The 17,867-nt window shown below is 35.4% G+C and overlaps 1 protein-coding gene across 6 annotated transcripts in view; it reads left to right on the plus strand.

Annotated features, from left to right (window-relative positions):
* MON2 (MON2 homolog, regulator of endosome-to-Golgi trafficking) overlaps positions 1 to 17,867 on the plus strand; it is a 117,797-nt gene that overhangs the window by 34,179 nt on the left and 65,751 nt on the right. For all 6 annotated transcript variants that reach the window (XM_037140296.2, XM_037140297.2, XM_037140298.2 and 3 more), the window contains 5 exons: positions 122 to 247; positions 3,877 to 4,071; positions 14,128 to 14,252; positions 14,724 to 14,860; positions 15,770 to 15,923. In XM_037140296.2, coding sequence (XP_036996191.1) covers positions 122 to 247; positions 3,877 to 4,071; positions 14,128 to 14,252; positions 14,724 to 14,860; positions 15,770 to 15,923 — 737 coding nt within the window. The remainder of the gene's footprint in view (positions 1 to 121; positions 248 to 3,876; positions 4,072 to 14,127; positions 14,253 to 14,723; positions 14,861 to 15,769; positions 15,924 to 17,867) is intronic.

The raw sequence follows: 17,867 nt of genomic DNA on the forward strand, positions 1-17,867 counted from the left end.
AACTGTATAAGAAGAAATAACATTTAAAAATTTTATGAACTATGAGTTTTGAAAAGCATCCTTTATTCCAGCATATGAGTGTTTTCTTTATTTATTGTTTATTTTTTTATTTATTTTCCAGGACCTTTGTCAGTTGGTTAATGCTGATGCTCCTTACTGGCTAGTCGGCATGACAGAAATGACTCGAACATTTGGTCTCGAATTACTTGAGTCAGTCCTGAATGATTTTCCACAAGTCTTTTTACAAGTAAGCTACTTATAGTATCTTGCAACAAAATTAATCTTTAATTTTTTTCACAGATTACCTAAATTATTGCATTAGCTTACTAACTGGTCTCTTTGCACCTGTTGTAGTTGCTTATCATACCACATCCATATTGGTCTTTTAAAACAAGTCAGATCTCTTCAGTCTTTTGTGAACTTGTTTCTGTAAATGTCATTTTTGCCCAGAGTAAAGAAGGAAGTCCTAATAATGGTGTATGGAACCTTTAATGATCAGTCCCCAAAATTCTTTTATCTTTTTTCAGTCTTCCCTATGCCATTACTTTTTAAAAGCACTTTGATTCTTGCTATTTCTTAAGTGACCCAGGTGGACTCCTGCTTCAGGCCTTTGTACTGTTCTCTGGGTCTGGAATGCTTTTCTCCTATGTGGCTTGTTCTCTTACTTTTTTGAGATCTTTGCTCAATGGTAAATTTATCAGACAAAACTTCTCCAACCACTTTGTATAAAATGACAACTTTTTATTCATGCCAATATCCTTATCTTTCTCACTCCTCTTTATTTTTCTTTTCAGCAGTATTACCTCCTGACATATATGTATTTGTACATTAGTTTAATTTCTCTCTTTCTCTATAGGAAAGTAAGCTGTATGAGGCAGGAAGTTAGTTCTCTGTTTTACAGATTCCTATAAAAGTACCTGGCATATGGCAGGTCTTTGATAAATATGTGAATGAATGAATGAATGAATGAATGAACAAATGAATGTGTTGTTAAATTAATCTAATTAGAAATTTCTGTACTTGGGATTGTGTTTTCTGATTTTGTAGGAAAAGATTTGAAAAACTGAAGCTGTTTCACGTTTCAGATTTATTGAGCCCGCACAATTCTTAACTCTATTTTATTCTTTCTGTTGTAATGCAGGGGGTGGGGGAAAGAATTATTCTGTGTAAGATCCTAGAATTTACTCTTGTAAAGTTTTCATTGAGAGGGAAATATTTGTTTTCTTTCACACATCATTTACTCAGTTCAACCAGAATTTACCAAACACTTAGAGTGTGCTGGTCTATGTTTTCTGTGCCAAGGGTACAGAGATTAAATGACAGATAAAATTTTAGCCTTATGGTGATTAAAAGTCTAATTTGTAGGAAAATGTTAACTGAATGATAAGATGTGATGAATGCTGTGAGGGGAAAGTATAAAAACTGCTATGGGAATGAGTAACATAGGTACCAAACCTGGTAGGGAGTTGATGGATCAAATATATGAAGCTTTTACCTGAAGGATGAAGAGTAGTTAGCTAGGAGAAACGGGTAAAATAGGAAAAGAATAGTCCAGAGCAGTGACCCTGAAAAGTGATCTGTGTCTAGAAAATAAGCTCATAAGGACAAGGACAAAATTAAACTTAACCCTGAACCCCTTTCCCTAGCACAGTTTTTGGTACATATTAAGCAGTAAGCCAGAAATTGCTGAATAAATCAATGAAATGTGGTAGGTAAGGAAAAAGCCAGTTTTTTTCTGTCTTCAAGGTAAAAATCAGAGAATTATATAACTTACTATACTTTATGAGTCAAATATGACTTCTAGCTTTCTAGCTTAAGCAGTGAATTGCTTGCTAAGGTGGAATAAATCTGTGGGTAAAAATTTTATTACAAAGCATAAATTATTTGGTTTTAAACACACTCAGATACTTCAGAAAGAGATACTGCAATATATAGAATTTATGCATCTTGAGCTCACGTTTTGGGCTGAAGTTATATTGTAAATCTAAATGTTAGTTGCTTATAGTAAGACATGGAGTGAATAAGATCACCCATGTTGATGGCATAGACTAGGAAGCCAGGGCCTGCTACTCTGGAGCTCTGAGGAATCTCAGTGTTAAATTGTTAGGCATAAAAGGATAAGAACATAAAAGAGACTAAGAACATAAGGCCAAAAAGACATGAGTGCATCTGAGATAGTGAGACATATAAAACACAAAGGCAAAGAAAGCTTCAAGATGAACCAAGTAATCAGTTAAGTCAGGTGCTTTGGTGAGATCTGGTAAGATGAAGACTGAAAAGACCAGGTTTGCTTGGTCCATAGATATCATGATGAATATGAGAATAATTTCAGTGGGGTTGGAGTGGTTCATGGTGATTATAGAGGAAATCAATTGTAATCAGTTGAACGGTGACGGATAAAAGTGAATAGATAAGACTTTAAGAGTTGTCTGTAGTGTTCATAAATTAACCAATACATAAAATAATTTAGGAAAGTGTGAAAATGACCTTCATTATGCCATTAATTTTGGCAGTCAAAGAATCTAACTGTAGATATGAGTGTAGAATTTCAAATCACTAAACTCTTTAAGATTCTATTTTGGGTGAAAAAAATTAGAAAGTACATTAAAATGAATATAAAAGTCTGGAAAGAATTAATTTGGAATTAAAAGTGACTAGCTTAATTTTTCTCCAGGAAGTAAAATTATACAAGGCTTTTTATCTTATCCATATTTTTTCCTCAAATGAATCTGATTTTTCCCTCTGGTTATTTTCCTTGAATGAATCTGATTTTTTATAATACATTAAAAATTTTGTGATTTCTGTAAAAGATTTTATTTATTTATTTTTAGAGATGGGGGAAGAAAGGAGAAAGAGAGGGAGAGAAACATCAGTGTGTGGTTGTCTCTCACATGCCCCCTACTGGGGACCTGACCCACAACCCAGGCATGTGCCCTGACTGGGAATCCTATTGGCAACCCTTTGGTTGAACAGGCTTGTGCTCAATCCACTGAGCTACACCAACCAGGGCAAACATTTTGTGATTCTGAGCAAAAAATTTTGTGGTTCTCCTCTGTGCCTTATTCTTTTTTCGTAAGATTAAAAGATTAGATTGAATGATATTTATGATTGCGTAGTTGTTCTTAGCCTCAACAACATTTGAATGATTAAAACAACAAAATAATATGCATTTGAGGTTAGACATTAAATGTTGACTGGGCCTTATATTGTCAGTAAAATCAGATTACTTAAATAGGGAATTAACAGGTTAAGGGAGGTTTTCTACTTACTATACCATGAGTATAAGTAAAACATATGAAGTCTTTGCAAGATTTTTTTAGATTAACAAATTGTATTTTTTATCAGCTTATTGTGTTCTGTTTAAGCAGTCTAAGTAGAATAAAGTACTATGTTAATTAATGCATCCGTGCATGAATATAATTACTTTTGCACAAAAGAATCAATAAATTGTATAACTTTTTATATTTACTTTAGTTATCAAGGTTTCTCTCAGCTGCCTATTTTAAAAGCTTTATCTGAGTTGGTGTAATCTATTTTCTTTCTTCTGTTCTTTATTTTTTTTAATCATTAGTGTCCTAAAATTGAAATTCCTAGCAACAAGCATCACTAAATCCAAAGTCATTAAATATTTTTAATTTAGATTCTTAAGGAAAAAAACTATTGAAATATTGATTGTCATTTTTATCTTACACTTTTAAACAGCAATAGTAAGTTCAGAATTTCTTGTAAACAATAAAAAGTATAATAAACATAAAATAAAGCTTAACTATACAGATTATTAAGAAGTTTTCTTTAAAAGTGAAGCTGTTTTAGCATTAAGTACAAACTAAGTTAATTACTTTTTTCTCCTTTTTTTTTTAAAATTTTTGCAAATAGCACCAGGAATTTAGCTTCCTCTTGAAAGAAAGAGTATGTCCTCTTGTGATAAAGCTCTTTTCTCCAAATATAAAGTTCAGACAAGGTTCCAACTCTTCATCTTCTCCAGCACCAGTTGAAAAACCATATTTTCCTATCTGCATGCGTTTGCTGAGAGTTGTATCTGTTCTGATTAAGCAATTTTACAGTCTTTTGGTAAGTGCTAATTTTCATATACGTTTTTGTGTATAATTGCAGGCAGTGCTCTTTTGAAGATGATCTGTTATAGTGTATTTAACTGTTTCACTAAGCAGACTTTTGTGAGGTATTCTCTTCATAAAAGTATTTTATAGGTATTCTTCGAGAGAGTATAAAAGTTCATTCTCTTCTCTCTTAAATCTTTCTATCACTATATTTATATAGTATTTTTAATGTAATTAAGGAGAGTCATGGCCTATTATCTGAAAGCAAATAATTTGATGAAAATTAAAATGTATCTTCAACTTACTCTGTTTTCATTTATACTATTTCATATATATAAACAAATTAAGAAGTTAAAGATTTGGTGAACTCCAAGATTAGACATCAGTTTTGACTTCCAGTTCATATTGTATATGTTTCACATAAATTTATGGATGCAGAATATGTTGTGATATTTCTGATCATAGTTGTATCAGTGTAATGGCTTACTCTTAAACATTTAAAAATTGTCAGAGAAAATGATGTATTATATATTTTTAATTTTATGGTTAGTCAAATTTAGCATTGTATGATTTTTTAGCATTTATATTTTTCATTTTAATTTACAAAAATAATTAGTTTATCACCCACTGTGAGCAGTCATCGTAGTAAATGTTAGAGATAAGCAACAATATTACAAGCTAATGGATAGTGTAGATAGTTTTTATACTAAATTCTAAGGAGAGCTCTTTAAAGTTTTTTCTATATTTACAGTATACTTCTTAGAAATTTTCTTTTCATATTCCAAATTTATTTATGTAAAATGAATACAGAAATAATCTTTATAAGTACTTATAGTGTTTCTGGTCACACAGGATATATTTGTAATTCACGTTGATTTATATAATGCATTGTTTAGAAATATCTGTAGAAAATCAAATCATTTTACAATGTGTTGCTATTTAGGGATACTGTAAGTTACCAGGGTTTGGTGCCAAGGGTTTAATAGTCTTTTAGTATACTCAAAATTGTTGGCTTGGGCAGTTTTGTTTTACCAAAATTAATAATATATAAATGAACTGTATGTACATAAGTTTATTAACTTAGTTCATAGCTCTGTCTTTCTCTGTAAGGATTAGTTTTAAAAAATTACAGTCAGTACTCCCTATAATATATAAGGTACTTGATATAATTTCCAATAATTATGTTGATTTGAAAAACCAAGATTTCGTTGTATAATTATGTACAATTAAAATGGAAGAGGAGAAGAAACCCAAAACACTAATTTGAAAAATACAGACACCCCTATGTTCAAGGCAATGTTATTTACAATGGCCAAAATATGGAAGCAAACCAAGAGTCATCAATAGAGTAGTGGATTATAGTGGTGGTACATACACACAATGGAATATTACTTGCCATAAAAAGGAATGAAAGCTCGCCATTTGCAATAGTATGGATGGACCTAAAGAGTATTGTGCTAAGTGAAATAAGTCAGACATATGATCTCACTTAAATGTGTAATCTATAGAACAAAATAAACAAACAAAATAGAATCAGACTCATAGATACAGAGAACACAGTTATGGTTGTGAGAGGGGAACAAGGATTAGAGGGCTTGGTGAAAAAGGTGAACAGATTAACAGCTACAAATTGGTAGTCACAAAATAGTCACAGAGATATAAAGTACAGCATAGGGAATACAGTCATTAATATTATAATAATTATATATAATACTTGAAATATAATGAGACCACTTTGTAAAGTATGTGGTTATCTAACCAGTATGCTGTACACCTGAAACTAAATACAAAGTAATACTGAATATAAAATGTAATGGAAAAATACTTTTTAATGGAGGAGAAATTCTGTGAGTCTTTACATTGAAAACTCAGAAACTTTTAAAGTTGAGTTGGAATTTGCTGAAAATAAATGAAAAATAGCTTAGTTTCTCCAAAGATTAAAAGCTTTTGTCAGCTATTATATATGTCCGCTATTATATTTTCTGTATTATATTTATTTATAGTGTGTTTCATTACACAAAGAAACTTTTAAAACATGTAAGTCAGAGTAACATCGGCAAGATGGTGGAATAGGAAGCTCCAGGCCATTTGTTTCCCATGGAGACACTGATTGAACAGAGGTATATATTATACCAGATTGTATTTGTGAAAACTTCAGAAACCAGTTGAGAGAATATAGCACCCCATGCAAGTGCAAGAACAAGAAAAGAGGGTCATTATAGTAGGTAGGAAAGCCCATTGCACTTACCTGCTATACCTCCTCCCACTCCTGGCACAGCACAGAACAAGCACATCACAGCACAGCACAGGCATGATCAAGAGACAGTTTGAAATTTTTTTTTAAAGATTTCATTTATTTATCTTTAAAGGGGAAGGAGAGAGGGAGAGAAACATCAATGTATGGTTGCCTCTAGTGCAACCCCTGCAGGGAACTGACCTGCAGGGAACCTGCCTGCAACCCAAGCATGTGCACTGACTGGGAATCGAACCGCGATCCTCTGGTTCACAGGCCCGTGCTCAATCCACTGAGCTACACCAGCCAGGGCAGAAAGTTTGAAATTTATGGCTTCTCCTTCAGATGGGAAAAAAAGGATAAAATGTGTAACCAACATCCTGACTTTTTGCAGTACTTCCCAAAGGACTGGTTTTTGTTTTGCTTAATTCTTGGAGCATGGACAGGAAAGGTGGCAAGCACCCTTGAATGCTGGGGGCCTGTTGAAAACAAAGGCAAGCCCCAAGGCTTGCTACAGTACCAGAGGCTGCAATACTCCAGACATACACCAGGGGAGCTCATGAGTAGAAACAGGCAAACCTCTTGAGCTCTGAAATTACACATACAAACCCAGAGGAGACAGACACACCAGCAGAAAAGGTTTGTGAGGATCCCAAAATTCTCTACCTGGATTTATGGGTGAAGATCTTTTCTGTATAAAACTAATCCATAAAGAATAACAGAGTTGACTGTATTCCCAAAGACCCAATTTAAACAGAAAATACTGCATACAAATAAAAGGGAAAACATGGCCCAATCAAAGGAACAAAATAAATCTTCAGAAACTGGACCTAAAGAAAGGGAGCACCACTAGTTACCTGGAAAGAATTTAAAATAACTACTATAAAGATGCTCAATGAGCTAAAAGGGCATACAGACAAATAAATGACATCAGGAAAATTATGTATGAACAAAATTAGGATATTAACAAAATCATAGAAACTGTATTAAAATTCTGAATCTAAAAGAATACAGTAACAGTTGTGAAAAATTTACCAGATCAGATCAACAGTGGACTGGATCAAGCAGAAGAAGGAATTGACAGACTTAAAGACAGGCCATTTGAAATTGTCAAGTCAGAGGAGCAAAAAGAAAAAAGAATTAAGAGACTCTAAGGGACTTATGGGAGCAGATCAATATATGCATGTCTGAGAAAAAGAACTGTGTTCTACTCATACAATACCTCTGACACCAGATGTGGAGATTTGTTTCCTGCATTTACTAACCTCTGACAGCTGCATATCCTACATTTCAATTCCATAAAAGTGGGTAACCAGGTAACCCACAACTTCTGTCTAACTTGGTTACAAACGGGAGGTTCCCATGATACTCTGGTTTAAATAATTTACTAGAGTGGTTCACAGAACCTAGGAAAACATTTTACTTGTTAGAGGCATCCTTCTACCTTCTGAAAGTTTGTGTAAAGCTACTTCACTTATCTGAGACCCTGCATTAGTGCCTGTTTTTGTTAACTGAAAGAAATATATAAAGGATTTTTGCTTTCATGAAAAAATGTTGCTGTACTCATGTTGGTCTTTTGTGAAAGCAAAATCGTGTAATACAGACTATTGCTAAGTAGGGGTACTCAACTTTACTCCATTTTGGCTTACTAATATTTTCTTAGGAATGCCCTCCTTTAGATAGTGGGGGTAAACTGTATTGCTGATTTATTATAAAGGATATTTTAAAGAATACTGATGACCAGGCAGATGAAGAGATACATAGGGTATAGTCTGGAAGGGTCCTGAAAGCAGGAGCTTTTGTCTCCATGAAGTTGAAGCGTGCCATCCTCCTAACATGTTGATGTACTTGCCAACCTGGAAACTCCCCAGACTTCATACTTTTGGGATTTTTATGGAGGTTTTATCATGGAGGCATCAATTAACTCAATGTCCACTTCTCTCTCCACAGAATTGGGGGGGGGTAGTCCTGAAAGTACCAGTCCTCTAATCATGGCTTGGTCTTTGTGGTAAACACCCCAATCCTGGCTTCCACCGAGAGTTACCTCATTAGAACAAAAGATGCTCCTAACACCCAGCAAATCCAAGGGATTTAGGAGCTCTGCCAGATGCTCCTGTCTCTTAGAAAATTACATTTTGGGTGATCTTTGCCAGGAATTAAGCATCAAGGACCAAATACTAGAACCCTATGGAAAAGGGTTTTAGGGGTTCTGTGTCTGGTGCAGAGATCTATATGTATAATATCCTGTAATTTCACAATGCATTAGGAAGACTAGGAAAGGGGCAGAGAGCCTATTTGAAAAAGTAATGGCTGAAAATTTCTCAAATTTCAGGAAAGAGAAATACAAATTCATGAAGTTTAAAAAATTTAAACTAGAGCCCTGGCTGGTGTGGCTCAGTGGGTTGAACACCAGCCTGCAAACCAAAGGGTTGCTGGTTCAATTTCAAGTCAGGGCACATGCCTGGGTTTTGGGCTACATCCCCGGTAGGAGGTGCATGAGAGACAACCACACATTGATATTTCTCTCCCTTTCTTCCTCCCTCCCTTCTCCTCTCTAAAAATAAATAAAATCTTTAAGAAATTCAAACTAGAATTAATCCAAATAGGTTTATTCTAAGACATAATCAAACTGTCAAAAGTCACAAAGAGTCTTTAAAGCCGCAAAAGAAAGGCAGTTCTTCAAGTGCAAGGGTACTCTCAGAAGATACTAATCAGATCTCTCAGCAGAAATCTCTTCAGCCAGAAGGGAATTGAATGACATATTCAAAGTACTGGGGTGGGGAGGGGAGCGGTCAACTAAGAGTATTATATCCAGCAAAACTTTCCTCCAAAATGAAGGCAAAATTAAGACTTCCCCAGATAAACAAAAACTAAGAGAGTTTATTGCCTGTGACTAGACCAAATATATGTCACTTAATGTATTTTGCTGCATATAGTATGCTTTGATGTATAATGTGCATCCACATTTTTGGCTCAAACTTCCAGGAAAATATTTTTCATTTTAATTTTTTAGTTCAATTTTTTATTTATATTTAGAAACAAAACTGATTATTGTATCCCAAGGTATTGTTTTGCATATGGATATCATTATTACTTTCTAGAATTACACTTTTTAAAGTATTTTTTTATTTAATTGTTGTTCAAGTACAGTTTTCTGTCTTTTACTCCCATCCCAGCCCCCCCAGTGCTCCCCACCTCCCTCCCATTTCCACCCCCCTTAGTTTTTGTCCATGTGTCCTTTGTACTTGTTCCTGTGTAGAGTTACACTTTTAATGCATAAACATAAGCCTAAATAAAAGAATTAAAAGCATCTATATAGATACAGAATTAGTACTATCCATGTATGATGTGTTTCCTTATTTTCCCCTCAAAAATCTTGGCAAAGGGTGTTTATTATGCACAGCAAAATATGGTATTCCTTAAATATTATTAAAGTTGTCTTAGGAAGACATTTTCCTCTTCCCTCTCTAAAATGCTGCTTTAACTAATTAACATAAAGCTATAGGAAGAGAAGTCATTTCTCCTTTTCCTTTTTAAAAAAATTCTCAGCTGAGGATATGTTTATTGATTTTGGAAAGGGGAGAGAGAGAAAAACATTGATAGGTTGCCTCCTGTACACTCCCCAACTGGGAATTGAACCCACAACTTAGGTATGTGCCCTGGCTGGTGATTGAACCTGCAGCCTTTTGGTGTATGTGATGACACTCCACTCAGCTGAGCCACCCTGCCAGGACCTCATTTTCCTTTTCATTTCCACTAGTCAGTCATGGCAACCAGGTCTTCTGTTCTCAGCAATAATGTAGAATGTTTATATCTTCATTATAACAAGTGCAGAATTCACATTTTATTTCTGTTCCCAAACCAAGAATTACCAAATTATTTTTTATTTTCATAAAATTTGGTGCTAAATTCTGTCCCCACCAATACAGTGGTATTTGAGATGGGGTCTTTGGGAGATAATTAGGTTTATATGAGGTCCGGAGAGTAGGGCCCTCATGGTGGGATTAGTTCTCTTACAGAGACACCGGAGACCTTGTGTGTGCTCTCTGTCTTCCTTGTGAGAACCAGTGCACTAGAGCACAACTTACTAAATGACAGGGGCATTCTGATTTTCTCTAGGCAATCAAGATATGTTAGCAGTACTGACTTTTGAAGATTAGTTATCTTCAACTCTGAGCTACTCGACTGAACACAATATGCTGGTGAATATTGCGGGGGGAACAACTGTGGCAAACACAAGGCCCTCGGGCCAAATCCAGCCCTCCACCTTGTTTTATCAGGCCTGGCACCTTGCTTAACTGTTAAGGAGTAGTTTACATTTATACAGTCCTAAAACTGCATTCAGCCCTTTAGAGGCAACTGAGAGACTGATGTGGCCCCCGGAGAAAATGAGTTTGACACCCTGCCCTAGAGAATCAGCATTCCCCTGAAATAGTCATCAGCATATTGAGTTCTGTGGAGTAACTCAGAGTTGAAGATAACTAATCTTCAAAAGTTAGTACTGTTAACATATCTAGATTGCCTAGTGGAAATTAGAATGCCCCAGTTGTTTAGGTACAGATAAAACATCAACTGTACCATATTCTTACCCTTTCTAACATCTAAGCTAGATTCTTCTCTGCCCGCTGAATTACTTAGGCTCCGTGCCCAGATATCTTTTTAAGGAAGATAACTTTAAGGAATTTATGAAACATAATTATAACTGATGAGCCATTAATTATATCATCACATTTGTATTTTACTTCCACTCTAAAGCAAATAGAGCACAGCTTAAAAGACCTAGTGTATCTCTTCTCTGAATTTGACTTACTGCTTCTGAAAAGGAATAAAAGGGGCTAAATTGACTTGTCCAACCTCGTTTTCTAATGCACATACATTTCTCTAATGGAGGATTTTATTGCTAATAATGCCATGACTCCTGCCTTTAAATATTCCACCTGCTTTCTTCAACCTCTCATAAACCAACAGTTATGTTATATACATGACTCCTTATTAGGCATTTAATAGTATTTCCACCAGGATGACTTTGACTCATCTTAAATATCCATTATTTCTTGACTGTTATCCAGTAGCAGAGAACTATAAAAATTCAGAAACATTCATCACCCTTCATGCTAGTATATAATGGAGTTTGTGAAGTATCTTCATACACAATTGGACTTAAGTCATAGGTACTAAACTTGATACCTGTTTCCCTATGACTGCAACCTTTAGGGGGAAAGGTTTAAGAGTTCCAAAATAGGCTCCTTTCATTGATGCCCTTGAGAACAATTCAGTGTCCTCAACACTAGTTCTCTGTACTTTCACACTTGGCAAGAAGAAAGGAAGAGCCGAGTTCTAGACTTCAGGAGAGAGGCTGTCTCTTTTACTCAAATCACAATATTTCAGTGGCTATAGCACAAATTAAGTGATTATTTGATTTGTATTGGAGTCACTCTGTCATAGAAGAGATGATGCACTCTTAAAGGCAAGTTTTGTAACGTTAGTAATTTCTTTGGCTGTGATATACTTAGTGATTCTGAGAGCCTTTGTTTTCTGGCCTGAAAACCTAGCTGGTGAGCCATCAATGATATCACCACACTTATGTTTTACTTCCTCTCTAAAGCAAATAGAGCACAATTTGAAAGACCTACTAATGTAAAATTCTTTCATAGATATAACTGTCGCCCATGATTCTTTCTTTTAAGAGTTCTTCACCAAAAGAGGGTAATTTCATTTAAAAAATAATGCATTCTGTATTTGCATGTCACTTTGTTTGAGAATATCTTTTTCTCATTATTTCTCAGGAAGGTGTAGGTCCTTTAAAAGAGGGTTACCTTGCTTGTTGTCATCCACAAAGTTGGTGTTTAGAAAAGATGAGCCATCTGACTTCCAATCTAGTGCTTGTCACCTACATCATGTTTAGGACAGTGACAAACCTCTGCCTTATGACTTCCCTAGTCATAGCAGTCTAAGGATAAAGTTGGTTTAATTATCCCTCATTCTTTATCCTCATGATAATGTCCTACTTTTAAGCATCCAGTTCAGAATATGGAAAGACATTAAAAATGACCAATTGCTGCCCTGGCTGGTGTGGCTCAGTGGATTGAGTGCCAGCTTGTGAACCAAAAGGTTACTGGTTCAATTTCCAGGCAGGGCACATGTCTGGGTTTCAGGCCTGGTCCTCAACAGAGGGCCTTTGGGTGGCAACCAGTCTGTTGTGCATTGAATTTTCTCCCCCAGTCTTTCTCTTGCCCTTCCCCTCTCTCTCTGTAAGTAAAATCTTTTTAAAAAGATTACCAACTGCTAAGACTTTGGGCTGAAATTCTGAGGGCTGCTATATTCCTCAAATATCTTGCCCCATGCCATAAGGTCTGTCCAGAAGTTTTTCAGCCATGTAATATGAAAAACAGAGACATTTATTGAAAAAGATCCAAGATACAAGAAACATTGTACATAGGACAATGACACCTCGGTCCCCTTCAAAGCAGGTACCTCGGGACCTCACACAGTTCTCCCAGTCACCATCAGCTGCCCCATCGTATTTTCCTGTCTCATTGACAGTTTGACATCTCTTTCCTTTCAAAGGTGATTTTAGTTTGGGAAAAGTCAGAAGTTGCAGGGCACCAAATCTGGGCTGTGGGGGGTGGGCAGGTGATTTGATGCTTCCCCCAAAAACTGTAGGAGAGGTGATGCACGTGTGGGCATGTTGTCCTCATGAAGCTGCCAGTCACCAGTTGCCCATTGCTGCAACCTTCTGAACCATCTGAATAGTTTCCATGGAGGAATGTTCAAACCTAATGCAAAATTTGATGCAGATTTGTTGCTGTACTTCCTCAGTCATTTTGAATGTGATGGCCGTACAGTACACATGCTCATCAATGGTGTCTACTGCTCCTACTGACTACTACAGAGAAATCTTCATTATTCACACATGTGCATTCCAGTCCACTCTTCCTTAGCTGCCAGGTTGCATCCATGACACTCAAACCAATGGCTAGACTTTTTCAGGACAGACCTTGTGTACTCACTGATTTCAGGGCACTCCTAGCTAAAACACCCAGAAACTTGTCACACTTAGAATAGAAGGAAGATTCAGTTCGGCCTAGTGATCACAGATGTCAGGTTAATTCTTACCTCCCAGAGGTCCTGTTTGTCCTCAACTAGTATGTAATAGAAACAATCCTCCAAACTCAGATAGATTGGTTACATTTTGTTCATTCATTTAGTCATCAGACATTTAATAGATAATGTTGAGAAATGGGCTGTAAACATTATTTATATACAAACAGTTTGCAGAACAGATGGTTTGTGTCATTAATAAAGGTAATGATAACTGATGTTTAATAAATATGTACCAAGCTTTGTTTTAAGTATTTCATGTATCTTATACCTGTCAACTGCTGAAGGTTCTTTTTTGTTTTCCTACTGGAAAACATATACTAAAGGTGCGTTGGCTTATTTTCTTTTTGTTTTTAAACAGCAAAAGAATACATGGGAAAACCATGTGGTATTACTAAAAGGGTAGAGCATATCCTATCAACAGCTTACCAGCCAGGAATGAGGGTGGCATGATGATGCATAGTACTTTCTAAATAAACAGAATAATAAATCAATCACCTTAGCAGATCACTATTGTGTGTTTTTAGGGATATATTTTGAGAGACACTATTTTTTCTTTGTTTTTTTTACTGTTAGCTTTTCCATATACAACTATTTTTTCTTTTTTTCTCTACTCCCATTCAGAATTTTTATTTAAAATTAAAAGATTTCATTTGTCCATAGGACCAAGTTAAGAATAAGAATGCAATTTATAATACTTAAAGAAATATTATTTTAAAATCTTACACTCTTTAGGTAACTGAATGTGAGATATTTTTGTCACTTCTGGTGAAATTTCTGGATGCAGATAAACCACAGTGGCTCCGAGCTGTTGCAGTAGAATCAATACACAGACTGTGTGTGCAGCCTCAGCTGTTAAGGTAAACCTCAGCAACAGTTTGTTAAATGTATAGGTTCATATTTATGCCAGTAGGAAGAGTTTAAGTATTTCTTCCCAAATATTCAGTGATTTCTAAAAAAGAAGTATATTATGTACATTTGGGGAGGGTAGGGGTATGGGTGTGGGAATTGGAAAGTGGCGTAAAGTGTGCTTAGTAAGAGCCATTGGCTGAATGGGGAGGGTAGGGGTATGGGTGTGGGAACTGGAAAGTGGCATAAAGTGTGCTTAGTGAGAGCCATTGACCGAGTTTACTGAGTTAACGTGGCCAAGACAGGTTTTCCAGAACATTAGCCTCAGTCTGAACCTTTGTCCTAAATTAGTAAGATCACTCAAGTATGAAGTTTTAAGTATAGCGCTGACTGACTTATTAACATTACTTGATATAGAAAAAGTCAAAAATTTTAAATATGTCTAAATATTTTCCCCAGCAACATTTAAAATTATTTTACAGGTCATTTTGTCAGTCCTATGATATGAAACAGCATTCTACCAAGGTTTTTCGTGACATTGTGAATGCGCTGGGATCTTTTATCCAGTCATTGTTTCTTGTCCCTCCTACTGGAAATCCAGCTACAGCAAACCAAGCTGGTAAGGCTTATTCATGTTTTTATCCTCTGTCATAATTTATAATATTCACTAGTCCTAGCAGGTGTTTTATAGAAATCCTGTGACTAGACAAATTTGGATTACCTAAATGTATCATATCTGTTTTGTAACATGTTATATTTATTTATAATATTTTACATTTTATATATAAGTGTAAAGACTTAACATTTAAAGAATAATTTGATGTCACTGAATCGGCTGTGTTTTCCTCTCCAGAATATGCTTTCTTTTCTGATATATTTTCAGTTTCTCCAATAACAAAAGTTTAGATGCTACTTTTCATTTTAGAAGAAACCTCATTTGTTGCCTCTCTTTTAAAAAGTCTAGGTACTATGTCAGGAGATCTTTTAGCCATTCTTTTAACAAAACAGGTGAACTTGATTTAAATTTGGAAATCAGTGTCTCCTCGTTTCCCTTTTCCCTTTACCTTCTTTTTGTTCCACTTTTTATTTTCTGACTCGTGGCTTTGTATTCTTTATTCTCCACCTTTAATAAAAAGTGACTGATGGAAGGTATATTATAAAGTTTGTCTGTAGAGTCTCTGTTAGGCAAAGCAGGATTATTAAATTTCATTTATTTGTGTGATATTCATTTCTGTAGCACTGTTTTTATTTTTTAAGATTTTATATATTTGTTTTTAGACAGAGGGGAAGGGAGGGAGAAAGAGAGGGAGTGAAACATCAATGTGCGGTTGCCTCTTGCACACCCCCTACTGGGGACCTGGCCTGCAACCCAAGCATGTGCCCTGAATGGAAATTGAACTGGCAGTGCTTTGGTTCGAAGGCCCATGCCTATAACACTGTTTTTAAAAATCGACCAGGTCTTTGACTACTAGTAATTTATAATTAAGTACTGAAATGGTATCTTTGTTGTCTTCCCCTTATATAATAGGAAACAATAACGCAGGTGGCACTGTCTCAGCACCAGCTAACTCAGGAATGTTGGGGATTGGTGGAGGTGTTACTTTACTACCAGCATTTGAATATAGAGGAACTTGGATACCTATTCTGACTATAACAGTACAAGGCAGTGCTAAAGCAACCTAGTAAGTAGTAGTAGCACTATTTTGTAAAAATTGATATTGTTGGGGATGATATTGTGTCCTAAAATGTTACTCTATTATATTTTAAATTTTAGACCTAGTATTTCTAACACATTTTTAGAACTGATTTTCTTGTGTTGTATTTTGAGAAATTTAGGTTGGACTGGCGCTTTTTTTGGTACTATTTGGAGATTAACAGCATTATAAAACAATTTGTGACTTTTTACCTGGGGACCTATTCAGCTATTTTATATGGTGTTTTGATTTGAGTGTATGGCTTGATTTCAGATCCTGTAAACTTAGGATTTCTAATAGTACTGAGTTAGTTACCTTCAGCAAATTAGTTCACCTTTTTAAATTTTATTTTCCTTTTCTATAAAAAGAGAGCATGATATATCAACTTTTTAGCCAGAAAACATTGGGTGTTCTTTTGCACATGGATTAATTAGCAAGTTCACGTTGGAGCTTCTCTGTTGATTGTCATATTTCATTAATTCATTGTGAAGTTCAGTCTAAAATTATTTTCATTACTTATTACTTCCTTGAAGCCTCACATATAAATCTTAATTGTGTATTCTGTTCTTTTTAGACTCTTAAATGTGTTATAATTTTAAAAGTTAACGTATATACAGAGTAGTCTCAACATAAGTATTACAACATTATATCCTTTTTTTTAAGTATATTTTATTGATTGTGTTATTACAGTTTTCCCATTATTTTTCTTCTCCTTTATTCCCCTCTGCTCTGAGTCCCACTACCTCCAGAATTCACCCTCTTAGTTCATGTCCATGGGTTATACATTTAAGTTCTTTGGCTTCTCCATTTCTTCTACCATTCTTAATCTTCTATTTTTTACCTACCATGTATGCTACTTATTCCTTGTACCTTTCCCCCCATTCTCCCTCTTCCCACTGATAACCCTCCATGTGATCTCCATTTCTGGGAATCTATTCCTATTCTAGTTGTTTGCCTAGTTTGTTTTCATTTTTGTTTTTTAGATTCAGTTGTTGATAGTTGTGAGTTTGTTGTCATTTTACTGTTCATAGTTTTCATTTTCTTCTTTTTCTTAGATAAGTCCCTTTAACATTTCATACAGTAAGGGCTTGGTGATGATGAATTCCTTTAACTTGACCTTATCTGGGAAGCACTGTATCTTCCCTTTCATTCTAAATGATAGCTTTGCTGGATAGAGCAATCTAGGTTGTAGGTCCTTGCCTTTCATGACTTCAAATACTTCTTTCCAGCTCCTTCTTGCCTGCCAGGCTTCTGTTAAGAAATCAACTGATGGTCTTATGGGAACTCCTTTGTAGGTAACTGTCTCATTTTCTCTTGCTGCTTTTAAAATTCTCTCTTTATCTTTAATCTTGGGTAGTTTAATTATGATGTGTCTTGGTGAGTTCCTCCTTGGGTCTGATTTTTTGGGGGACTTTGTGAGCTTCCTGGACTTGTGTGTCTATTTATTTTGCCAGATTGGGGAAGTTTTTCTTCATTGTTTTTTTCAAGTAAGTTTTCAATTTCTTCCTCTTCCTCTTCTTCTGGCACCCCTATAATTTGGATGTTGGAACATTTCAAGTTGCCCCAGAGACTTCTAAGCCTGTCTTCATTTTCTCTGAGTTCTTGTTTCTTCTGTTCTGGTTAAATGTTTACTTCTTCCTTCTGTTCCATATTGTTAATTTAAGCATTGTTTCCTTCTCTTCACTATTGGTTCCCTGTATACTTTTATTTCACTTTGTATAAGCTTCACTTTTTTTTAAGACTTTTTTTTAAAGATTTTATTTATTTATCTTTAGAGAGGAAGGGAAAGAGAGAAGGAGAGAAACATCAATGTGTGGTTGCCTCTCGTTGGTCCCCTTCCGGGAACTGGCCTGCAACCCAGGCATGTGCCCTGACTGGGAATTGAACCGCGATTGTGTGGTTCCCAGGCCCATGCTCAATCCACTGAGCTAT

The sequence above is a fragment of the Artibeus jamaicensis genome, unplaced genomic scaffold, assembly GCF_021234435.1.
Source record: "Artibeus jamaicensis isolate MK-2021 breed Jamaican fruit bat unplaced genomic scaffold, CSHL_Jam_final contig_233, whole genome shotgun sequence".
Classification (NCBI taxonomy): domain Eukaryota; kingdom Metazoa; phylum Chordata; class Mammalia; order Chiroptera; family Phyllostomidae; genus Artibeus; species Artibeus jamaicensis.